Source organism: Marmota monax, unplaced genomic scaffold (genome assembly GCF_021218885.2).
Source record: "Marmota monax isolate L192 unplaced genomic scaffold, Marmota_monax_Labrador192_F-V1.1 WCK01_AAM20220418_F8-fsc00014, whole genome shotgun sequence".
NCBI lineage: Eukaryota > Metazoa > Chordata > Mammalia > Rodentia > Sciuridae > Marmota > Marmota monax.
The window spans coordinates 35,400,062-35,425,358 of record NW_026695222.1 but is presented as its reverse complement, the minus strand read 5'-3'; the positions used below and the strand labels follow the sequence as shown (position 1 = coordinate 35,425,358).

At 54.7% G+C, this 25,297-nt stretch overlaps 2 protein-coding genes across 3 annotated transcripts in view; one reads left to right on the top strand and one right to left on the bottom strand.

Moving 5' to 3' along the window:
- The first annotated feature begins 4,445 nt into the window (after positions 1–4,445).
- Kcnk15 (potassium two pore domain channel subfamily K member 15) lies at positions 4,446–10,803 on the top strand. The gene is made up of 2 exons (XM_046433317.2): positions 4,446–4,734; positions 8,691–10,803. The coding sequence occupies exons 1-2, from the start codon at positions 4,446–4,448 to the stop codon at positions 9,392–9,394; spliced, it is 993 nt and encodes a 330-aa protein (XP_046289273.2). The 3' UTR covers positions 9,395–10,803.
- A 1,590-nt stretch (positions 10,804–12,393) lies between these two features.
- Positions 12,394–25,297, bottom strand: part of Rims4 (regulating synaptic membrane exocytosis 4) — a 52,526-nt gene continuing 39,622 nt past the window's right edge. For both annotated transcript variants that reach the window (XM_046433849.2, XM_058575519.1), the window contains exons 3-6: positions 17,065–17,177; positions 16,683–16,784; positions 15,999–16,138; positions 12,394–14,696 (exon numbers count right to left, since the gene is read on the bottom strand). In XM_046433849.2, coding sequence (XP_046289805.1) covers positions 14,478–14,696; positions 15,999–16,138; positions 16,683–16,784; positions 17,065–17,177 — 574 coding nt within the window. In that variant the 3' untranslated portion in view covers positions 12,394–14,477. The remainder of the gene's footprint in view (positions 14,697–15,998; positions 16,139–16,682; positions 16,785–17,064; positions 17,178–25,297) is intronic.

The following is a 25,297-nucleotide window of genomic DNA, read 5'->3' as shown; positions in this document are numbered from 1 at the left end:
ACAAAAGATCTGTTAAAAAGAAAAACCCACAAGAATCCAGGGGGATTGTGCCATCAAGTTGCTACACGAGTGTCTGCAGGGCCTTGCTTAACCGTAAATAAACCAGAGGACAATGTGCAAGGCCATAGGAGAACTAAGACTAGATTGGAAAGTGAGGGCATGTTTATGTTTTTGAGTGGATAAAATATTCAAGGTATACATCATTTAAAAGAATTCCCTCTTATGTCATTTAAAAGAATTGGTAAGAGAATTACCAATAGTTACTAATTTAAAAATCTAAGAGAAAAAAGTATAGATATCGGCTAGACCATTTTCTCTATTTTCATGTGTATTTGAGAATTTTCACAATAAATATTTTTTTTTAAAATCCTTTTCCTCTGTCCATCCCTCCCCTATTTTTTTCCCCCTGCTGTTTCTTTGGTCTGAACCAGAGGGTTCTTCTGAGGATGAGAGTGAATGGGACATTTGTGGGGCAGTTCCTATGATCCAAGCACGAAGCAGGCCTCTCTCCGTTTACTCCTTATGACAATGCTTCACTTCCTCCCTACAGAGGGGGAAACCCAGGCCCTGAGTTTGCAGTAACTTGCTCCCTGTCATGCGGCCCAGGAATGGGGAGCCCCGGAAGGGGTGGCTGTCTGCTGAGCTCTTGCTGCTAACAGTGGCCCTTCCCTGCCAGCAAGGAGTCTGTCCTGGATCAGGTGGCCCCTGCTACCATATAGTAATGGACCTCAGCCACCACAGACAGGGGCCTGTCCCTTCCCCCTGCCCAGGCCAAGCCCTCCTGTCCCCAGCAGCGTAATATATTGGAATCAAGAGACAGCAGAAATAGAGGGAACAGAGCTCACAATTCACAAGACATTTTGGCTGGAAAGGGTGAAACAAAGAGTCTGAGGCCAGAAAAATGTGCATTAAATAGGCTAATGCTAGTTGCTGTGCCGTCCCATGCTTTAGCCACTAGCTGTATGTGGCCATTTACAGTCAAATTCATTAAAATTAAGCTGTGCTTAAAACTAGTTCTTTTATTGCACTAGACACACTTCAAATTTGGCTACTACACTGGACAGGACAGATACAGGACACCTCCATCATCATAGAGAGATCTACTGCACAGCACTTGCGTGGCGTGGAGGGTAAGATCGCAGAGAGACTATGCAACCAGACTCGCTGGTTTTCAATGTGGGCTTCTCTCTGCTGTTACCCTGGGCCTCAGTTTATTCACCTAGAAGATGGGGATAATAATGTGAGAAGCCCATGAATCTGGGGCCAGTGGTTAGTCAGTTAATCGAGACAAATCACACAGTTGTCATTTGTTCCCCCAAAGAACACCCTCATCTTCCCGGGAACAGTGGGGCTCTGGCCTGGAAACACTGGTATTTCCCTGGCAATACTCAAGGTTCCATCTCTCCAGGTCTTCAACCACAAGGTTTTTCTTCCAGTGCCCAGAACATTCTGGAAGACCTTAAAATCCTACCAACATCATTCTTGAATTAGCAAGAAGCAGCTTTTACTTTCTTGCAGGCCAGATCTCTAAATGATAATCAGGCTGCAGAAAGGCCACAGCTGCCATCTCCAAGTAGCTAGTACCTGATGTCCCCTGAGGTTAGAATAATCCATTCTAACAAGAAAGAGATCTTATCAGGAAAAACGGCCAGGACCTCTGGTCTTCTGGAAAATTACTGAGCTATATTTTAAGTATAAAAGTCAGTCTCTTAAGATTACAATTGCCCTGCAGAATAAGCAGTTTGGAAAGGGGAGAGAAGAATGAGTGGGGTGGGGGGCTGCTGACAGGAACCGGAGCTCTCCGTGTTGAGTGCTTGTTCACACATTTCCATTCAGTGTCCACAGGAATCTGTTAGGCAGCCATCCCCAGCCCCAGAGTCCCAGATGCTGAAACCAGGGCTTAAAGAGGTGAACTCGCCTGCCCAGGATGGAATGTAGGCTGGCTCTGCTTTCTCAACCACTGCCCCACCACGGGTGGCCTTAGACGAGTCCCCTCTCTCCCTGACATGGGAATGGCAAGGCCTGGCTGGCTCACAAAGCTTTCGAAAGGCTCTAGACTCAGATATGAAGGGACTGAAGGGTGCCTGGGGCTCACCTGGTGGTTGGGATTACTTTTCTGTTGTCCTCAAAACTGTCAACCTTGGAGCTCTGCAAGAAGAAACACCAAGGCCTTCTCGAGGGGTCACGGTTGTGACACTAGCACAACAGGACAGAGGAAAATCACTAGGTCCCCTGATCCCCAAAGCAGGAAGGAGACAGAAGCTGGGTATCTCAAGGGGGGGCCTCGGGTGTTGCTGTTTTGGGTGACTGTTCAGCTGACGATTTTCCAAGCTGAGAAACACACATACACAAACTCTAACCTCCTCTGCCTTAAAATAGAGCTGCTGAACCAAAAATGCCAAGTACAGGGCAGAGTCACCTGCCTGGAAGGCAGACAGTCCCCTCCCCCCAGCCCCAATAATACCCACCCACAGCAGGTGCATTAGACAGAGCACCTCTCAGCTGTGTGTCACAGGACCTTTGCAGAGGAGGGGGAGTGTGGTGGCCCAGGCTCCCTATTCCCTTTTCAGGTAAGGACGGCCAGGTCCATGGAGCTGAGGGGGGAGGGAGGGAGGTGCCAGCAGCATCAGTCCAGACAAGTATCGTGATCTCAGGAGTCAAACAGCCCCAAATTCAAGTCCTGCCCTGGCCATGACCTGAGAGTGAGGACTTGGCGATTACCCTGCACCTGCTTCCTGCACACTGAAGCAAGGGTTCCATGTGAAGTCCATGAGATGTCCAGTCCAGACAGGTCGCCCCAGCCTTAGCCTTGACCCTGCTTCTGGAAACATATTTCTTGATCTCCTCCCTGCAATCGCGGGAAAATTAGGGTGGCTGCAGGAAACAAGGCATGGTGGAGGCTGGAGCCAGCTCGGGGACACACTAAGGCTGCAGCAGAGACCTGGGGAGGCTGGGAGCTCCCTGCTGGGAGTCCCCAGCAGGCTCACCAGGACGCTGAAAACAGTGTCACTTGGTACTGGGGAACTGGAGTGGGATCTGGAGGAGTGGGGTCAATGGAAGGCCTAACATTGAGCCCTTCAGGCCCAAGACCAGGGGCCACCCTGAGTCCTCTCCTTTCCCCGCCACATAACTCATCAGCAAGTCCTAGCCCTCCACCTATCAGAGTAACAGCCCCAAATCTCAGGGGCTTCACACAATGCAACAGAAGTTCAAAATGAGTGTTCCTGATGGTACATGGCCCTGCAATGTCTCTTTAGTGTTCTGCATTCAGCCTGCAGGTGGGGAACAAGGAGAGCACTTTAAGGGGCCAGACCTGGGAGTGGCAGACATCACTTCTGCCCATTGTCTACTGTCTGCAGCTTGGCCATGCGGACACTCCCAGACACCAGGAAGACCCCTTAACATGCTGGCTGGGAACCCGGCTCCATTTGCCTAAGTTACTCCAGATTCATCCATTTCTCTCCTTCTCCAGTGCCATGTGCATGAGCCAGGCCACCTTAACCCACTTGGAGTTACACCAGCCTCTCCTCTGCTCTCCGCCACCTTCCCCCTTCCACATGGCAGTCCGATGCGCTCTCTCTCTCTCTCTCTCTCTCTCTCTCTCTCTCTCTCTCTCTCTCTCTCTCTCTTTGATGTTTTTAGTTGTAGCTGGACATAATACCTTTATTTTATTTATTTTTTTGTGGTGCTGAGGATCGAACCCAGCGTCTGGCACGTGCTAGGGAGCCCCCTATGGCTGAGCCGCAGCCCAACACCACCACCATGCTCTTTTTAAAAAATGTGACTCAGATCGCTGTGTTGTGTGTGTGCTGCAGCAGCCTTTCTGTAGTTTTCAGTCCTGCTGAAGAACAGACCCACATAAGATCCTGTGCGAAGTCTGTTGTCTCCCTTCTGTCCCCTCCCCACCCTGCACCCCAATTCTCTGGACTCCAGCCACACTGGCTTCCTTGCTGCTCCTGGCTGCCAAGCCTGCCCCCTCCTGTTTGGAAGCAGAAACCTGCACTGGCTGCCTGGGTGCCTCACCTGGGTGACTTTCCCGACCACCTGAGCTGCTGCTCAGGAGCATCTTCCTGGGGCACTGCTTTCCTCTTTTCACACGGTCTGGAGTGACCTGTGTGTGTGTGTGTGTGTGTGTGTGTGTGTTAGCCAACCCTGCTACAGCTTTCTTTTCACCAGGAATCCTGTGTGCATCAGTAGGTGCGGGGTGGACACCTGCCGGATGATTGACTGACGGAAGGAAAGCGGGCGCGGAAGGCTGGCCCACGGTCGCAGCGTGAACTAGCGGTGGAGACGGACTTCTGCAGACCCGGGCCGTCAGGGTCTGAGAGCCCGGCGCCGGCAGGAGCCGAGGCCGACGCGAGGGGGCGGAGCGCGGGGGAGGGCAGGCCCCGCCCTGCTGTCGGCTGGGCGCTGCGTGTCCGCCGTCGGGGCGCGGGCCGGGCGCCATGTGGACGGCGCGGGCGAGCGCGCGCACCGCGGCGCTGCTGCTCTGCGTCCTGTGCTACCTGCTGGCGGGCGCCGCCGTCTTCGACGCGCTCGAGTCCGAGGCGGAGAGCGGCCGGCGGCGGCTGCTGGCCCAGAAGCGCGGCGAGTTCCGGAGGAGGTTCGGCTTCTCGGCCGAGGACTACCGCGAGCTGGAGCGCCTGGCGCGGCAGGCAGAGCCGCACCGCGCCGGCCGCCAGTGGAGGTTCGCCGGCTCCTTCTACTTCGCCATCACCGTCATCACCACCATCGGTGAGCCGCCCGGCGCGTCCCCTCCGCGCCGCTCGGTCCCAGCCGCGGGCGCCTCCGGGTTTCAGGCCACCTCCGTCCAGCGGAGCGACTTTGGACGGGTCCGAGCCTCTCTTGCCTCCTGCCGAGTAGGGCTGTCAGTCAGCCGAGGCAGGACCTGCAGGCGACAGTGTTAGTTGAGAGGCTGGCGCAGGAGTGCTCGGACACGCCCCAGGGGCTGGGGGACAGACGAAGTGGGGCTGCAGGACCAATTGCCCAGAGTTGCTTCCTTGCCCGTTGCATCGCACCAGCTGTGTGACCTTAGACGAGTTGCTTAAGCTCTCAGAGTCACATTTTTCTCTTGTGAAATTACAGTGTTTACCGATTAGCTCTGTTCCGGTTTTATGGGGAGATTATTATCAAGAAGATAATAGGTGCAAAAGTTTTAGCGCACTGCCTGACACAGAAAGCACTACCAAAAAAAGTTTCTTGAGTTATAATGATAATAATTATTATTATTACTCCATGAGAACAGAGACCTCATCTGTGTTAGTCACTGCTGTATGGCCCAGTGCCTAGCCCATAATAGATGCTCAATAAATATTTGTTAATGGAATGACTAATTACCACAAGCTTTGGACCACACCCTCAGGGATCAGAGCAGTTCTTTGCAGCATCTGGGCCACCAGCTGTTGCCATGACTACCGTCTGACTGGTACCTACTGAGTCTAAGTCTGGGGAAACCGCAAAGGAGAGAAGCATGCGCTGCAAGGCTCCAAGCTTGGTGCAGCCACCCCACAGGTTCAGCTCAGGATGTGCAGGCACCTCCTTGGGCTGGGAGCAGTCGTCTGGAAGCCCCAGCCCTGGAGAGAGTTTCTCCTTAATGCTCTTGCAAGCGAATGGGAGCTGTGGGCTAAGGGGGGGAGTTCAAAGCACAACTTGTACAATTACATGGAGTTTTGTGTTCCTTTCCACTGCCACCTACCCTCTCAGGCAATTGATTGTACCTCTCTGAGCCCTGGTTTTATCAAAGGCAAAGTGCAATTGTTCCTGCCTCACTGGGTGGTTGTCAGGTTTAGGTGAGGTCAAGGCCCGGTGCCTGAGGCTAAGGAGGCACTGTTCATTAGTAATAATAATTCCTTACTGTCAACTCTGACTCCAGCTCCCATTCAGCCCTTTTGCCCCCTCCTGTCTACATAGGCACCACTGCTTCTCTATCTGGGTTCAGCCTGAGTCCTTCCCTGTCACTGTGTCACTGTGGATGCCACCCCACCCACCTTTTCTGCCCTTCCCTACATTCTTTGGAGGCCGTCCAGATGGGTTTGGCTTCCCTCCTGCCTGTACCCCTCTGACATGCCTGTGGAGCCCTGGGAAAGAATAACTGAGTGGAAATAGGAGTTTGCCTTGGCTGACCACTTGGGGGCGCCACCACCTGCACGCTGGTCTGGTCTGCTTAAACCAGCCTTGCAGATAGCCCTGCACCAGGGCCCAGGAACCTGACCTCTGTTTGGATAGAAGAAAAGCATTCAGAAGCCCTGGGGATAGTGGCTACCAACTCAGGCCCTGGGACCTTTGGGCAGCTTCCTTCCTCTGAGCCTGGTTTCCTTATCTCTAAAATAGGGATAATAATGTCATCTCATATGGTCACCCGGAGGGCATGTAGAGTACTAGTATGTTGAGTTACTATCATTATTTGTTTCGTTATCTGCCCAAATCTGGCATAGCCTAGAGCAGGGGAAACAGCATTTCCTGGACTCTTATTCCTAAAGAGGCCCTTCTGTCTCCCTCTAGCATCCCCTCAACTTGATTTCAGTCAATAAACTGTTATGGAGCAGCCATGGTTCCTGCCCTCAAGGAGCTTAAGTCTGATGATGGACAGAATCCCCTTTAAAAGGACAGACATAGGGGCTGGGGATGTGGCTCAAGTGGTAGCGCACTCGCCTGGCATGCGTGCAGCCCGGGTTCGATCCTCAGCACCACATACAGACAAAGATGTTGTGCCCGCCAAAAACTAAAAAATAAATATTTAAAAAAAAAAAAAGGACAGAGGCAAACTGTCAGGGCCAGGCAGGAGCACTGTGGAAGGCAGCCTTAGTTCTTTAGCTGTACAGTTCTTTGCGTTGATGGTGTGAATGGTCCACATGCCCACGGCACACACTTCACAGAGCGTGAAAAGGTGTTAAATGTAAAGGAAATCTTCCGGCTGCCCTGTCTCTTAACCCATCACTTCCTCTCTCTCTCAGTCAGATAGAGTCGCCACTTTCTTGTGTATCCTTCAGTCTGTATTCTCTGCCAATGTATTCCTTTGCCACAACACACGTCATAGGGACATTATATCATACACATGATTTTGTCTCGTTTTTTTCACTTAATATATTTTGGTGTGTTTTAATAACAGTCCCTAAAGAGCTGGGTCATCTTTTCATTGCAGTTAGCAGGGCATCTCAATCTCTGATCTACTGACATCTTGGCCTGGTGGTTCTGTTGTGGAGGTGTCTTGTGCATTGCAAGATATTAGTATTTGTGGTCTCTATCCTGGAGAGCCAACCACACAGTCACCCTCCCCTTCCCCCTAGTTGTGACAAAAATGTCTCTAGATATCACCAAATGTCCCTTCAGGGGAAAAGCACTCTGGGCTGAGAACCACTACTGTGTGGTACTCCATCTTTCAGATGGCACCATGATGTATGTAGCCAAGCCCCTATTGATGGACACCTAGGTTGTTCCTAATTTTTGCTAGGACTGAAAATGCTACAGTGACTACCCAGAGCATATGTCATTTTGCTCACATGTGAGGGCTAACTTCCTAACTGTGAAACTACCTACCTAGACCGGAAGGCTCGTGTATTTTACATTCTGGCCAGTGGCGCTGATCTGCTGGAAGAGGCATATTCTGTTGGAGAGACCCACCTGACTTCTCCTGGTTTATGGACCCTTGAAAACTATTGCTTCTCTCTCCAGAAAGAGGCACACACCCCCCCCCCCATTCTGCATTAATGGCATCCTGATGCAAGATTCAAGGAAGTCCTCTCATGTCTTGATCCCCTATAAGAGTGAGGGGTGCAGTGAAGAAATCCCTACACCAGATCCAAACAGAATCAAGAGGCATTTAGTGAGGGCTGGCCAATGGCAGAGGTGGAGGTGAGATTTGGAAAGGGAGGAGTGGACTGGGGGAAAGGAGAAAAGGCCATCCAGCAGGGAGAAGCCATGAGAAACAGCCTGTGGGGGTGGGTTCTGCTGGCGGGGAAACAAGGCATAGCCAGAGAGTGGGGTGCCAGAGAAGGGGTGCGGCTGGAGAGAGGCGCCCGATCAGGAAGGAGCTGGGATGCCTCTTGAGGCTGGGACTTTACCAGTGGACACTAGAAGCCTTTGCCTGGCTTGGTTTGGTTTTGTGTCCGAGGTACGCTTACACATAGTGAAACAGCGATTCTCAGAGCGTGAACCATTCCCTCCGCCTCTGGCTGCTCTGTACTTAATTCCTATTAAGTTCTGTACTTAACCCCTCTTCCAACCCCAGAAACTGGCAACCACGGATCTGTTCTCTGTCCCCATAGCTGTGCTAATCCCAGAATGTCTTTCAATGGAACATGTGGCACATTCTACCTTTTGGTTTGAGATCCAACTTTTGTGGCTGCAAGCAACAGTCGGTTGTTCCTTTCACTGCCACAATAGAGACGCAATAGTTTTCAAGACTCCATAAACCAGGCGAAGTCAGGTGGGTCTCTCCCTTGCTGGGATGTGCCACAGGTTGTTATCCATTCCCTAATGGAGGGATATTCGGGTTGTTTAGTCTGGGGAGATTACGACTAACCTCTCAAGGTCTTAAAGCCAGGGAATGGCCTGGTTAGGTCTGGCATTTGACGACGCTCAGAGGCTCTCGGATGGGGGGACACCCAGGGGCAGGCTGCCACCAAGGGTGTTGAGGGTGTTGGTAGACAGAGCCGGGCTCTCACCACCCTCCCTCCGCTCTCCCGCCACAGGGTATGGCCACACGGTGCCAGGCACGGACTCGGGCAAGGTGTTCTGCATGTTCTACGCCCTCCTGGGCATCCCCCTGACGCTGGTCACCTTCCAGAGCCTGGGTGAGCGGCTGAACGCGCTGGTGCGGTGCCTCCTGCTGGGGGCCAAGCGCTGCCTGGGCCTGCGAAGGCCCCACGTGTCCACCGAGAACATGGTGGTGGCCGGGCTGCTGGCGTGCGCCGCCACCCTGGCGCTCGGGGCCGCCACCTTCTCGCACTTCGAGGGCTGGTCCTTCTTCCACGCCTACTACTACTGCTTCATCACCCTCACCACCATCGGCTTCGGGGACTTCGTGGCGCTGCAGAGCGAGGAGGCCCTGCAGAGGACACCGCCCTACGTGGCCTTCAGCTTCCTCTACATCCTGCTGGGGCTCACGGTCATCGGCGCCTTTCTCAACCTCGTCGTCCTGCGCTTCCTGGCCGCCAGCGCGGAGGGGCCCCAGCGCGCTGCCCGCCTGGCCGGCTCGCTTCACCGGGCGGCGCCGGAGAGCCACGCGCGGCCCCGCGGAGGAGACGCGGGCCCGGCGGGCTCCATCTGCAGCTCCTGCCGCCGCATCCGGCAGCTGGAGAGGTGCGCCCGCGACAATCTGGGCTTCTCGCCCCCCTCGAGCCCTGTGGCCGTGTGCGGCAGCAGGGCAGACAGGCCCCGGGCCCGGTCCATCTGACAGCCCTGGCCAGGCGGGGTCAAACCTGGTTGGGAGCATCTGGAGCATCTCCCAGGGCACCCACCGGGGGCTTGGAGAGGAGCCAAGGCCTTGAGGTTGTCTTCTGCAAGGAGTGGCTCCTCACTACCTTCTGATGCTCATCTCTTCCAGCCCCTCAAAAATGCGTTATGCTGCATCACAAGCACAAGCTAGTCTGTAGTCACTCCATAGGTGCACATTGCTGCAAGAAGGCCTGGCCACATCAGCACCTGGGACAGCCCTTGCATTGGACCACCTTACCTGAGGGCCCTTCAGAGGGGAGACTTGTGGCTACGTGTTTTGTGAAGAGGTGGATCATGTGCGGCAGGGAAATGTACAACTTTCAGCACTGGAACCCTATGGGGAAGCCAGGTGCTCAAGCTAGAAGCATGGAGAACAGATGCACGGAAGGAAACCTCCCCAGCGGCCATTTTTTGCACATTTAAATGACTTCTTTCTGTTCACCCAGCCTGTACAGAATTACCCACGTTTGAATGATCACCCCCACTGCATAAAGCTGCTCCTTTGTCCTTAGCCAGCCCTACTCCCAGATGAAGGAGATCTTGCTGACAGCCCCTATGTCACTAGGACCCCACCCCCCCAGGAGGCAGCCCAGTGCTGTGGGATGAACTTTATTTTGGGTCCTGCCGATCACCAGCATTGTGACTTTGGGAATCTCATTCTTTCCTTGGGCCTCAGTTTCCACATCAGTAAGACAATTGGGTGCATTTAGAACCCTGCTCCCTCCTGTGCATCTCCAGCAGGGCTTTCCCAGACAGGTCTCGGCCCCATTAGGGGATTAACAAAGACCCTGGCGGGGCATCCTGGCATCCCACAGCATTAAGACCCTTAGAGCCTTTATCCCTCCAGAAGGAACCATCTCAACACAAACCACGAACAAGCCCAGTTAGAAAAGCCAAAAACTTTAATGTTAACATGAGCTACATGGTCATGAACACAATGCGATGTGACCCACTCCAACCCAGGGGCCCCAGAAACCCTCCCTCCCCAAAGGTCTGGGCGGTCCTGCTCCTAGAGAGGGCATAAGGAAAAGGTGGGTGGGAGAGGCCCCCAGCCTGAGGACCCAGGGTCCCGCTAACCCACCACCCCCTATAGGAGGCAGTTGTAGCATCAAAGGGCTCAGAGGTGACACCTTTGCCCCCATTCCAGCCTCCACTGGGCCCTCACAGACGCTTTGGGTGAAATGGGCATGAGCCCAGTCCTCGGGCCTTGTCAGGTGAGCTCTTGGGCTCAAACACTTTCATCCTCTGAGGTGCTGCTCTACAGACATGGGCCCTCCCAGAGGGCAGGGGAGCTGGTACAGGGGGATGGAGGGGGTCGGTCCCCTTGGCCCAGCACAGCACTGCTGCTCAATAAATAAGTGCAGGTGACCTTGCCTGATGCAACAGCTGTGCCTCTGAAAGGAGTGGAGCTCATGGGGTTCCGAACACTGAAGCACCCCCGGGGCTCCTGGAACTGGGTGGCGAATCAGGCTGTAGAGTGGACAGCCATTCCCTGAACTTCCAGCTGACCTCCTGGGGAAGAATGAGCTTAGAGATGCTGGTCAGGGCTCAGCCACTCCCTCACAGCGGGACCTTCACCAAGCACTTTCCTCTCACCTTGCCCTCTTGAAAATGGAGTCCACAACGCAGGCTGCCCTCCACCTACTACCCAGGGCTCCTGTGGGGGTCAAGGGTATGAACCTGCAAGTGTGGACAGCACTAGAGGAGGCAGGCCTGGCACAGGTGAAGGAGAGTGGGGAAGTCCCCAGAGGGTGGGTGCCTCTGCCCACTCCCTGTGCCCTGGCCGAAGCTGGTGTTTCTAACTCTCCCTCCAGCCAGTCCTGGAGAGCTATGACCCTGGACAGAAGCCCCACCCACACATCCAAGCCTGGCCAAATCCTGCAGGCCCTCGGTCAGCTGGGCAGCCTGCTAGGAAGCCTCGGTCCCCTGGCAACCCTCTCCCCCAAACCCAAACCCAGAAAAGACACTGGCCCAGTAGGTAGAGCAGAGCAGAGCAGGGGTGTGTAGCCCGGGGCTGAGCTGGAATACGGTCCCGGCACCTGCCCTGGCACGACCGTCTCCTGGTGCAGGAAGGAAGCCTGAAGGAGCCCCTCTTCTGCCCCAGCCGCTGACTTGCAGGGGGTCCTGGGCAAGTCGTTCCCCACTGCTGGGCTTCAGCTGCCTAGGCTTTTATAGGGATTACAATTTGTCCTGCCCCTATTTGGGGACCATTAGGAGGCTCTGAGGAGAGGGAAAGGGAGTGTGGCATGTGGCAGCCCCTTCATCCTGGTATGGCTCCAGCTCAGCCAGTTGGGAGGAGGAAGCCAAGGCTCAGGGTGCCACTGAGTGCCCAGGTGACCCCAGGGTGGCTCCTCCTGTGCCAGGCTAGATCTCATCTATAAAGTGGAAATGCACTAAAGGTCCCCAAAGCCCTTTCCCTTAGTATGAAAAGGCATCTGGAGAAGGACGGTGGAGATGACACCCTCCCATGGCACCCCTGCATGTGACCTCTGCCCAGAGATGGAGAAAAGAATTGTCCCCTAGAGACCCCAGTGCTAGAAAGGCCCCCCAACTCCACCCTTTCTGCTCCTATCCAAATGGTGGAGTCTGAGTTGGCAAAGGATCAGACAGCAGCGGGGACAGGCTGGGCTTGAAGGCTGCCCAAAGCTAATGATGAAAATAGTCACTCCCCCTCCCCAACCCCCCTCCTTTGGCGAGGACAGACGATGGTTCCCATACCCAATGGTCACAGCCCCTCCTAGGAGGGCACGTGCTCACAATGATGATACAAAGAAACAGGGCTCCAGCCCCCACCCCACCCCTCCAGGAGGTGAGCGAGATTTCACAGAACAAACAAGAAAATCATTGGGGGGGCCTCGCTGACCACCCCAGGGGGTAATTATTGCTTTGGAGAGCGCTCTCTCTCTCTCTCTGTCTCCTTCTCTGTCTCTCTCTCTCTCCCTCCCTCCCTCCCCCTCCCTCCCTCCCCCACCCCAAGGCTCTGCAGACACCCAAGGGAGGGCTCAGATGGAGAGGGGAGGACAAGTCAGCATGAGCTCCCTCCCCCTCTGCTTGGGACAGCCAGGCTCTGCCCCATCCTTGAAAAGTGGCCCCTGAAAAAACCACAGCAATGATGGATAGAAAGAGAAGCCTCTCTCCTCTCCTGGCTCAAAATATTTCAAATGGTGTATAATAAACAAACATCAGAGAAATCACAATGTTTAAAAAAATGGGGGAGGGGCTGATGGTGGGCCTTAGATGGGAGCCCACGAGCCCTGCTCCCTCGGGCCCCAGCCTCAGGATTCACCCCTGCACGATCCTGAGAGGTTCTGAAGGCCTCGTGGACAAGAGGAGCATCTCCAGCGCTTCTTGCCGTGCAACTAAGAAGTTCCATGGAGGCGATGGAACGCAACCAGAATTTTAAAGGACACCCTGGGCCTACCCAGACTGAGGGACCCAGAGTTTCACGTGGAAGCAATCCTCGGTGGAACTGAACAGCTCAGGTGTTCCCAGTGGAAAATGCGGCCCTGATGGCGCCCAGGCCCTCTCGGCAAGGCTCGGCCACCCTCAGGAGTGCCTTATAAAGAAAATCAGTACCAAGGGCAAGTAATCAGAACGTTGAGTACAGCGGGCAGCTCAGCTACGACCCTACAGCAAGAGGAAGGAAGGGGAGGAGGAGGAGCAGCGGCTACCAACAGGGCCCAGCCAGCCAGGAGACGAGCTCCTGGAAAGTCCTTGGGTCTCCTCTCCACCCCGTAAAAGACTAGTCGGAGCTAGGAACAGGCCCCGGGTGTGAACACTAAGTCTACCAGCTAACTGGACTACGCCCTACCCCGCAGGGACTAGGTGAAGAGGAAGGCAGGCTGCCCGGGCCTCGGGGAGGTGGCGGAAATGTGCTTCTATAAAGACAGACCAGCCAGCCTGCGGCCTCCAGAGGCCTCCCTGGCATGCGAAAGGGCTCGGGGCCCAGCAGGGAAGGCAGCTGCCCAGGCTCCCAAATCTCAGCCCCTGCAGCATCCCACTCCTTCCCTTGAACCAAGACGATCAAGGGAACCAAGGGGCTGTGCCTTCAGTGCAGGATGACTGACAAAGACTAAAACGGGGGGCTCTAATGCCGCCCCAGACCCCTAAACTGAGGCAGAGGGGTAGAAAAGATGACCTTCAATCTCATCCAACAAGAAGGGTCCCCCTACTGGAAACCCTTACCATGGCACTGCCAGTCCCAATCCTAGCTTTCCCCAAGCCCCCTCCAACCCAGCATCCCCCACATGCTGAGACGGCGATCTCCCTGGGCAGGGGTTCTGGAACCTCAGGGTCCCACAGCACTTCTACCAAAACACAGGTGACAGTGTCCTTCCAGTCCACCCACAGTTCCCAGACGAGTCTGTCACAGTGCCATGGAGCAAAGGGTCCCCTTGCCTCCTTTCCTTCAGTTCCTGCTGGACCTCCATTCCTAGAGCCACCAGAAGAGGGGCAGGCAGGAGGGGATGGACAGATTGACTCGGACAGCTGCGGCAAAGCTCCTTCCACGGGCAGGCAGAGGGAGGCCCAAGCTCCTCTTCAAGTGGGGGTTGTGGGCCCCAGGAGCTGGCTCCGGATCCTTGCGAAGCTGCCCGGTCGGCTCTGGGGCAGTGTCCTGCCTGAACCCGGTGCCGCAGGAAAGACACTTGCTGGTAATTGGCACCATGGAGATGGCCGGCTGGGTCCTCGACTTGGCTCTGGGCAGCAGCTTCCGAGGGGGCAAAAGGGGAAGAGGTGGGACAGTGTTTGGGCAGGTGGGGGGTTTGCTCTGCCACCTCCGTCTTCTTCCGACCGCAGCCGCATCCACCAGGTCAAGGCCAGCCAAGTCAAAGTGCGCCAGCCCGCTGGGAGAGGGAAGGTCTCGGGGAGGAGGCAAAGAAAGGTGAGGAGGGGCCCGAGGGGGGCAGGTCTCCCCATTCTGCTTCCCCCGCTGTGGGGGAGAACCCCATCCTCCTCTGTTCAATGTGCCCCTGGGCCTGGGGTCCCAGGTCAGGGCTGGGTGGTCTCCAGCCATCTCGGGGAGCCCCTCCCCATCCCCGGCACTAAGATCGCTCGCCACAGGGCCCCACGGTGCTCTCAAGGGACAACTGGGATGCCTGCCGGAGCAGGGGGCCTGTGGCTGGGTCCACCATGGAGGAGGTGGGGAAGAGCTTGTACCAGCCCACGGCCAGGGTGGTCAAGTCCAGCTCCTCCAGCAGCACGCGGGCCACACCCATGAACTGCTTCCGCTCCATCCGCCCGTAGTTCCCCCACACGATCACCTGCAGGGCGAGAGACACGGGTCTGAAGCCTGCCCAGCAACTCACGGGCTCCAAACAAGAACCTGAGGTCCACACACGGGGTCACAGTCAAACGAGGGCTGGCTTCGTGGCCATGTGTCTAAACAGGCCGTGGGCTCCACCTCCCCCAACCCTATGCAAAACAGTCCAGTTTCACCGTTGTCTAATGGAGGCTCAGAAGTGAAATCCTTTTCCTGAGCTTGCTCCTCGGAGAGCTGATGGGGAGCCCACTGCCGGTGCATGGATAGATTCGTTTTCACTGGTGCCAAGGACTGACCGGGTCCCCACCACTTATACACTGAAGCTCTAAGCTCCACCTCCTAAGTCTGGGACTGTGGTAGGTCATAAGGGGCATCAAGTTAAGTTAAAATGAGGGTGGGCCCCAATCTAATCTGACAGGTGCCCTTTGAACGCATGGAGAGACACCAGGGGCATCACTCATGGTGAGTCTGTCCCACTGTGACATTTGTCGGGTTATCCACCAGCAAGGACCCAAGGATCCATGGGAAGCTTTCTGCTTCCCCACTCCCTCCACATCCCAGAAGGGACCTGCCCTGAGGACCAGAACACACAAACCTTTGTCCAGCAGGCCAGGGGTGGTCCTGAGATGGTCTTCAGGCTATTTCAAATGCTACCTGAACACCCCTGGGCCAGCTGTGTTTTCCAGACATTTCTGACAGTGACATAAGGCAACGAAGATACTGCCCCACCACCCAGCGTGCACACGGCACGTACAGTTGAAGAAGGTGCCCCAGACACTGTTACCTTACTAAGAGCGATGGAGGCTTTCCTTCTTACCCCCTTTCCATTTTTAAAAATATTATTTCTTGAGACCTGCTAAAACTGACTCACAACTCACTAATGGGTCTCAGCCCACATGGTGGAAAACCCTGCCCTCCACAGGACCTGGGCTTCCGGTTTTGCCAAAGTCCTACTATCTGGCCCCTGTTGCTTTGCCTGTCTGGGCTGGATGCAAGAAATGAGATGCAGGCAGGGATGCCCAGGTGGCACAGAGAGCCAGGCAGAGGGCCCTGTGGGCATTAACCAGGCCCTGCCTGCCCACGATGGGCACTCTTCAGCTCGTCTCAGTAACCGCCGGGCTGGGGCCAAACCTCTGTGGTCCGCCAGACTCAGAAGGCTGCTTCAGCAGGGGCCCGAACACTGTGGGCACAGATCAGCCCCGGTGCTCAGCTCCTTCCAGGGGGGGCCTCCAGAGGCACGATGCCCAGACTCAGGTACCACACCCTCGTGTCCACGCACACACATACACAAACAGAGCCTCACCTGCAGGACTTTGCCCTGGGGACTCTCAGGAAACAGCAGCACCTGGTTGTACAGCGGGTCTAGCGACTTGCGAGCGACTTTGGTCTTCTTCTTAGCGATGCAGACCCCGTTCTCTAGCAGGTAGGCCTTGATGTAGGCCGCTGGGGACAGAGGCCAGTGGGAGAAGTTCTAGGCTGGCTCCTCATGGGGTGTGCAAAGGGTACCAAATAGGGGGCGCCGCCCACCCACTGCCCAGAGAGGAGTGGCCCCAGGGAGTCTGGGAGGAGGCCCAGGAGCAAGTGGGGCATGGTGGGTGGTGGGTGCAGCTAGCACTGGGCGGCCCCCTCTCCTCAGGCCTTCCCCTCCCCTGCTCTGCACTCCCCTGTCCTCTCAGCCCATGACCTGCCCACCCCGCCTTCACATTCATTTGCTGACCCACTCACTCAACAAGCTGACTAGGCACATGTTGAGTACCCTGCTAGTCACGGGGTACAGCTACAGACCGGAAACACGTCCACCTTCCCGGAGCCCACTGCAGCGGCCAGACAGACAAGGCTGACCCACCATCTCCACTGGGTCCCTGGGGCCAACACTGAGCCACCAGCTTTGGGACAGAGGAGCCTCCCATGATTGGGCCCAAGTCTCTCTCTTCTATACCCTCTCGGACCTCCACCCACGGCTGGCAGAGAGGAGCTGGCCCCACACCTGGCAGTGTCTTGGAGCCTGGTTTGGCTGTCAGTCCCCGAGCCTGGATGATGTCCACTTCCAGCTGACCATTCCGCTCCTGTAAGCCGATCTCCACGTCACCTGCAGGAGGCCCCAGGAGATGACACTGAGAAATGGACTGGGAACTCAGCAAGGACCCAGCGGCTCCTCTCTGCTTAGGGATAAAAGCCCCTTCCCCGGCTCCAGCCCGAATAAGACCAGCGTCAACCCCATGCCAGGGTCCAGGCTCTGCCAGGGCTTGACCACGCACAGCAGGCTCCAGGTTGGGTGCCCACAGCAGGGCAGAGGGGAAGGGGAGACGCAGGACTTCTGGTGGGACTCCCTATCCCCGTCCACAGGTAGCAGGCGTTTGGGGACTTACCCATGGGTGTGGTGGCCAGGGTCTGGCGGCCCACAAACTGCGCTGGCCCCATGCTGCCCAGGAAGTCACTGAACTGGGCATCCGATGCCAGACAAACTCCCCCGTAGTTAAGGCTGCAAGGAGAAAAGGTGAATATAAATGTTTGCAGGGTGAGACAGAACTCCTGAACTGGGGCAGGTAGCTCCAGAACGTTCCCCTTTCCCTGTGGATCGTCGTCCACATCCATCACCCAGACTCTCCTCGCTGAGCCTCCAGGGAATGGCTAAGCGGATACTGACCTCTCTGGCTGTGAGAATCACGGGAGATGGTCTGTTACAGGCCAGGCTCCTGTTCTCTGAGGCCTTGATCCTCCAAGGGTGGTCTGGAGCCAGCAGCATCACATCTCCTGGAGCTAACTGATCACACTGCACCTGACTCCACCCCCTTCCCCTCTGTTGAATCAGAATCTGCAGTTTAGCCTGAGTCCCCGACAACCACTTTACGCACCAAAGTTTGAGGTGTCCCGACAGCAGCTTTGGACCTCAAGGTGAGCTGCTGTTGCTGCTGCCTGGCTACCAAAATCCACTTCCCCTTCCTTTGGTAATAAGATCTCAGATTTCCTTTGGGGATCCCTCTCCATGGCATGTGACTGCAGTGGCTGAGCCTGCAACTCAGCCTGACCAATCAGGCCATTCCTTCTCCTTGGCCAGCTGGCACAGAGAATCAGGCCTGTGGCCTAATTCAGTCAACAAGAATCTGCCTGGGAGCTTTGTATGAATTTGAGGGCAAGAGCTCTCTTTCCCCACCAGATGTGGGCCTCAGACATAGGATGGGAGCTTCATGGAGCGGAGCCATGGGATGGCCTGTCCCCGTGAAAAGCACCTGCAGACTCTACCAGCCCCCGTCCTGGCTGCTCACGTCTTCCCTCAACACTGTGAGGCACCCCAGTGTGGCCAGCAGGTTCTGGTTTTGAGTAAGCAGCCATCAGGCCAATGCAGGATGGGAACTTGACATTCTAGCCCGAGTGCTTTTCACTGTCACAACTCCCACTCCCCCTGCCCTGTCCCCCACAGAGGCAGCAGCAGATTGTCTGATGTCCACTGCCTCAGAGGAGGGCAGCCCTTAGGGTGCAGAGACCAAGAGAGGTTCTTGGCTTTTCGGTGCCAAGAAACAGACTTAGAAGAACAGGTACCAAACCAGGCTGTCCTGCCCCAAAGCAGCCAGAGAGTCGAGGAAAGTCAGGCAAGGAGGCGAGAGAGCTGAGGGTCCCGTTCAAAATGGCCAGAATGACGGGTGGTGTCTGAGGACCTCCCACTCTGCCTCCATGGTCCATGCATGACCAGCTCAGCACAATTCCCTGGCACACTAGGAACTACAGCCAGTGTCCCTGTCACTCACTCATTCATTTGACAAGTGTTTACGGAGCACACACTACTTCCAGGCACTGTTCTGGACATAGAATGTATCAGGGAACAAGTCAGTGACTCCCGCCCTCGAGTGTTTAGATTCTGCTGGAGGAAGACACATAAAAAAAAATATTGTCCCTAAATTATATAGTATGTCAGATGGCAGTAAATGTTGGGGAGGGGGAAGAGAGGACAAGAAAATTCCCGTGTGTGGGTGCTGGCTGCAATGCTGAACAGTCGATCAGGGTCTGTCCTGAGGTCTCTACCTCAGCCGTCCCTCCGTATCCACAGGGATGGGTTCCAGGACCTCAGAGACCAAAACCCACAGTGCTCGAGTCCCGGAATTAAACAGTGTAGGATTTGCATCCGATTCTCACGTATATTTTAATTTGATCATCTCTCAATTACTCAAACACCTAGCACAGTGGAAATGCTATTTAAATGACTGTTACACCTTACATGATGTGGGGAATAATGATCAGAAAGGAAAACATCTGTACCTGTTCAGTACAGTTGTAAGCAGTCGAGACCTGAGGCCCGCCAAGGCGCTCGGAGCTCTGAGAAGGGGCTGCCGTGGGGGCCTCCCCAACTCCCTTGTGTGAGTCCAGCACGGTGCTTGGCGTGTGGCAGGTCCACGTTTTGACTCTGGGAACTTTGGGGAAATTTTTTTTTCAGATATTATTGATCTGAGGTTGGTTGGATCTACGGATGCAGAACCCCTGGGTACAAAGGGCCGGTTGTACTTTGAACGTCACCCCAAGGCCTCTTTTAGCAATTTACACAGAGTCTTTCTACGTAAACTTCCACATAAGCACAAGCCTCGGGGAAATCTGAACCGAGTCAGATTGACTTTCCACAAACACCAGAAAAATGGAGACTCCATACTGAGAGTCAAAATAGCAAAGTCCAGAGCTTACAGAGTCACCCGGCATCTCAGGGCTCCTACAGGTTTTAACTCGCTTCTGCCTTTCGGCCCCAGGCTGCTACTATTCCTGGGCTCATTACACAGGTTGGCACGAGAGGTCGGAAACCTGCCCACCCTCCTGCCCTCTCTCGGCTCAGCTCGCCCAGGCGCTCACACAGACCACACAGTCTGAGGGCTCGATTTCGGCTGTGACAGCACTTTCCACCTGTGCGCAGGGCAGGCTGGAAGATCCCAAGGGTTAACACCCCAGAAACAGCCCCAACCAGTGACAAACTGGGAGTGGTGTGCCGCAGGGATAACTGGGTCCCACATCCAACACGGTCTCCCTGCATCCACCGCCCACGGTGGTCAAAGGCTGAGTAACCCTCCTGTACTGGCTCCTTCTCCTCCCATCTCCTTCCTCATGCTGCTGCCTCGCTGGGGACTCCAGGGAACACCTCACCAAGCACTCATTTCCACTCTCATCTTTGAGTGTGGGTCTGCTTCTGAAAGAAACCAAACCAAGACAGACGCTGAGCAGTTCTGGAGCCCAGGTCATCGGGCTTCTGTGGCTACCATCCGGATGACTTTACAATGCTATATTTTTAATTAATCAAGTATCTAAAAAAATAACCCACTTAAGCACCTGGGGGACTGGAATATGTACTCAGTAATACTCTGATAAAACCAAAGACCCTGAGTTAACATCATCGAGGCGAACGGCAGAGCTCAGGGCGACTAGGCCTTCCCTCCAGGCCCTGGGACTCTCCGCCCCACCCTCTTAGCGCTCTGAGGGGCACAGGCTGTCTTGTGCTAAAAGCAAAAGAAATGGCTGGGCCACTGGGCTCCGAGGAGGCGTGGAAGGAGCCCAGCCGCTCAGGCAGAGAGGCCTTCCACAGCCCGAAATTGAAAGTTTCCTCCACCGTCGTCATTGCCTGCTCCCCAGTTCCTGGTGGGGTGTGAGCAGACAATGGGGAACTGGCAGGCCTGGTAATTAGTGGTAATTGTTTCTAATATCTGGGCGGCTGCCTGATTTCCCATCCCAGGGTGCCTCGCTGGCTGCCAGGGAACCAGGCTAATGCCCTGGAAACCCTGAGCCAGCGCGTCCCCCACGGGCTGGAGGAGGAGGTCAGTGTGGCCGCTTCCTGCTGGCCGAAGGGCTGGCGGCTCTGGAGACCCCCTCCACCTTGGGTCTCCCCTGGAGCAGGAAAAAAGGCAAAGGCTACTGAGTCAGACCTGGAGCTCTGACTGTTGTCACTGCATTTTAGTGCTCTTATCTGTCAACAAGATCGAATTACCCCGTGGAGAGGGGACAGTCATTTAGGAGGCTGGAGCCTATGCTCTTATCAGTTGTAAATGTTTCCAAATTGTCCTCTTACAGGGCTCATTAGCAGAGGCACACTTAGAGCTGGCTGAATTATGAAGTGCCACATCATGCTACTACTTGGACCAGTCCTTGTATGCAACAGGAGCTTAATAAATGTTCGTTATCAAACCCCACAGCTGGTATCAAACAGGCAGAATGAAGGATACTGGTTAAGATTGGACTTTGGCATCACATAGACCTTGGATCCTATGTGCAATCTAGGGCTGTTTTCTGTCTTTCTTTTTTTTTTGTTTTTTGTTTTAGGTACTGGATGTTAACCCCAGGAGCACTCTACCACTGAGTTACAGTGATAGCCATCTCCCTGCCTCAGCTTCCTCCTAAATGACTGTCCACTCTCCACTTTTTTGGGGAGTAGGGGGGGGTAGCAGGAATTGAACTCAGGTGCACTCAACCACTGAGCCACACCCCCAGCCCTATTTTTTTTTGCATTTCACTTAGAGATAGGGTCTCCCTGAGTTGTTGAACGCCTTGCTTTTTGCTGAGGCTGGCTTTGAACTCGCGATCCTCCTGTCTCAGCCTCCTGAGCTGCTGGGATTACAGGTGTGTGACCACCGTGCCGGGCCCCAGCACTTTTTATTTTGGATTTTGAGTCAGGGTCTTGCTAAGTTGCCAAGGCTGATCTTGAACTTGCGATCTCCCTGCCTCAGCCTCCTCCTGAGTCACTGGGATCAGCAGGATCTGTGGGGGCAAGTTTTCAACTTCTCCTAGCTGCAGTTTCCTTATCTATAAAATGGGAATAAATGGTAATTGCCTTGCTGAATTGCTGGGGAGAGCTGGTGAGATGAGTCAGACTCGGCACAGAGGATCTGCTGTGAACCCAGGAGGGAGACGCCCTGGCCTGGCCTGCAGGGGCCTCCTCTTGGCACTCTCAGGGCTTCTCTGGCTCCAGGCCTGTTAGGCAGTGCAGCAGCTGGACATCTGCAACCCAGCCCCGGCCATCTGGAGGAGTGGGGCAGGGCTGCAGACCAGGTTCCTCCAGGGATGGCAGGCCCTGAAACAGGGGACACCCATGTTCGACTGGCCTTTCATTTTGTGTTATGGTGAATTGAGATTTCTTGCACTTCAAATTCCGTTAGTTTTGTTCATGGACCTAAAAGTCATCTGCCTTTTTTTTTCATTAACCTTTGAGCTTGGTTTGGCCCCTGGATTTTCTGTGCTCTTGATAGTTAAAGTAATAATTGGGTTTTCTGGGGTTCACTCCAGTCTCTTTTCTGGGTTTCGCTCCAGTCTCCACAGCATCAGGAATTTTAAGGTTGCAAAAGCCTCACAGTGATGACTGGCTACAGGGTTCTCTGAAAGCTCCTGGGAATTCACGCGCTTGCTGCCCACTTGTGCACCCCTGCATGTCCGTCTGTCCAACCACCCTGCCATGCCTACAAATACATCAATTCTGCTGTAGTGCAAAGTATGCAGTTCTAAAAATTACTGTGGGTTGCAAAATCTTGCAAAGAAGAACATGGCTTATGGAGAAAATGGGGTCAGTGTCACATTAAAAGAAAAGGAGGACAGGAACCTAGTAAATACGGTAGCAGGGCAGCAGTTTGATGCATGCTAAGTGGTTCTGAAATGCATAAAGATACCATGAGTACAGCACTTTTCCTTGAAAACCTGGTTTGCTCAGGGACGCGGAAGTTTGCTTGTCAGAAGAGAAGCAGACAGCGAGTTGTTGTGCAGTCCTAAGTGAGCACCATCTGAAATGGGGTGGAAAACTGTCCCGCCAGGAATGGCTCATGACACCCGGTAAACTGAGGGCACCTGAGCGGTGTGGGGTTTTACGCATGGCTGGTTGGGGACAGCCTCTGCATTCACCTGGTGTTTCTCATGGATGAAACCAACGCCTGACTGAGCAAATGCGAAATCCCGTTATGCTCAGATTGTTCCCTAATACTGCCATTGTGTTGGAACAAATTCTCGTTTTCAAAACAAGCGCTTGTAGCAGAATTGACCGCGTGCCAGGACACACCGCGTCACACAATCCTGACTGGCTTTTCAGGCATTCAAGACAGTTCCAAACCGGCCCCACTCCCATGAGAGTGTGGCTTGTGGGCATGAAGCCAAGGATTTATTTTTTATTTATCAAAAATGTATCATGAGCCAAGTACTGATCGTACTAATTTATTCATGTTAACTCACTTGATCCTCTTAACAACTCTCTACAAAAGCTAGGCATTTGTGATCAATGCCCATTTCACAGAAGGGTGAATCAAGGCACAGAACTGTTAATAAGTAAATCAAGATCAACCTGCTATGATTTGAACCCCAGGGGTCTGACTCTGGAGTTTACCTTCTGAGCCATTAAAGTAGATAGTCAACCCTTAGTGTCCCCGGGGAGTTGGTTTCAGGACTTCCCAAAGACTCCCAAACCCATGTATGCTTATGTTCCTTACATAAGGTGGTGTAGTATTTGCAAACAACCTACGCACCTCCTCTGTATATTTTAAATCATCCCTAGATCATTTGTAACCCCTGATCAATGTCAATTCTATGCAAACCATTGGTTTACTAGACCGTTCAGGGAATGACAGCAAGAAAAAAAAGTGTTCACACATTCAGTACAAACACTGTTTTTTTCTCCTGACATTTTCCATCGGAGGCTGATGGAACCCACGGATGCAGGACCCTTGGGTGTGGAGGGCTGACTTCCGGCTCTACTGCCCTGAGGGGCCCTAAGCGCTGGGGTCAGGGAGGCCTGGATTTTCATGGAGACGCCTAATTCCCCTCTCTAGGCCTCGGCTCCCTTTTCAGGAAACAGGGATAAACAATGACGGGAGAGTTCTTGGTGCCGCTGAAGCAAACGACACAAACTCCTCAGAAGGACTGGCACCATCGAAGGCTCCACAAATAGGAGCGCTTGTGAAACACAGGGACGACCCCATCTGATGGGGGCCCCTAGCCACACCAGTCCCACTTTGTCCTTTAGGCACAATGACCTGCTACAGCAGAAGAGGGGAAGGGGAGGGGGTCTGACCATCTTCCGACCCCCCGGGCCCACACTGAACAGGGAAACTGTGTGGCAGACATGTGACCCTGAATGCCCTGTCACTGGCTCACATGCTGCTTTCTTGGGATGTGGGCACGGTGACCCAGACGCCCAGAGGCCTGGCTGCTGATGACCCAGACACTTCAGGACAACAACAGGCGGAGGGGAGGAGCAGGTGGGGCCTGGGAGAGAACTCTAGGAGCCTCCCAATGGACAGAGGATGATGCGGCCCTGGCTTTTGTGCCATGAGGAAGGCTGGGCGGGGGGGGGGGGGTAAGGAATGGACTGTGTGTGCGCTTTGGCTCCCCACATCTGTTCACCAAAATCTGCAGAGCATGTGGGCCAGCCGGGCGGGCACGGAATCTGGTGTCCAGTGGGACGGACACCCACAGGGGACGTTAGAGTAGAGAGTAGAAGGTGCTGTGGCGGGGAGTCCAGGGGCCGTGGGTGCTGCTGATGCCGCCGGAGGAGTGGCGGGCCGCGCTCGCTCTTCCACTTGCCCAGCCCACACCCAGGGCAGACATTGCTAATCGACTTCAGCCCTGCCAGGCCCGGACTTGGCTCCAGAACCCTTCTCCACACAGACTCCAGGGAGCCACTATCAATTAGCTGGAGTTGGCACATGAGCTGAAGCCTGTGTGCCAGTTCTGAGCTGAGATCTGGAGGCGGCATGAGTCAGAGGGCGAAGCAGGAGAACAGGCAGAAAAAGGAGTGCCAGGCGCGGAGGCAACGGCCGCGGAAACTTGGGGCGAGGTGGGGAAGTGTGGAGGGATTGGGGTGGTGGGCTAGGCTGCCAGGCTGGGGACTAGGAGAGGCCTAGAAAGGCAGAGAAAGTGTGAGGTGACAGAGTGGGAATTTGGACCAAGAAGGAGACTTGCTGGTATCTAGGGGAGAGTGACAAGTGGCCTCAACTAGGGCCACTCACGGATGCAGATGGGGGGAAATGGATGGATTCAAGGAATAATCGAGAGTAAAATGGGGGGCCAACTGTGGATTAAGTAAGAGAAAGAGAGGGGAGCCCTCGGAGAGAAGTCCCAGGCTTCGGCTGGGCAGCGGGAGATGGAGGCTCTGCCCTCAGGCAGCGCGTGGCTCTGTGGGCCCACCCCCCAAAAAACTATTTAGTGTCCACGACTTCTAATTGCAGCAGTGACATTCCTTTGCCTAAGTCTCTGTGGCCTCTAAAGGACTCTGGTTCTAGCCCCTCTCTCTACAAGAAGGTCAAGACTCCCAAAAGGAGCAGCCTCCAGTCAGTAACTGAGAAGAGCCGGAGTGTACATTCCTCTGCCCTCACCTCCTGGGGGTAACTGCCGGCTTCCCCAGCAGGACTCGGGTCACACTGCTGCAGTGGGGCTGGCTGGCTGCTGCCGCTGCTGCTCCCACCCCCCACATACACTCTTTTGTGGTACTGGGAATTGAACCCAGGGATGCTCTACCATTAAGCTATATCCCAACCCTTTTTCACTTTTTATTTTGAGACAGGGCCTTGCTAAGTTGCTGAGGCTGGCCTTGAACTTGCCATCCTCCTGTCTCAGCCTCCTGAGTCACTGGGATTATAGGCATGGGACACCCCACTGGAT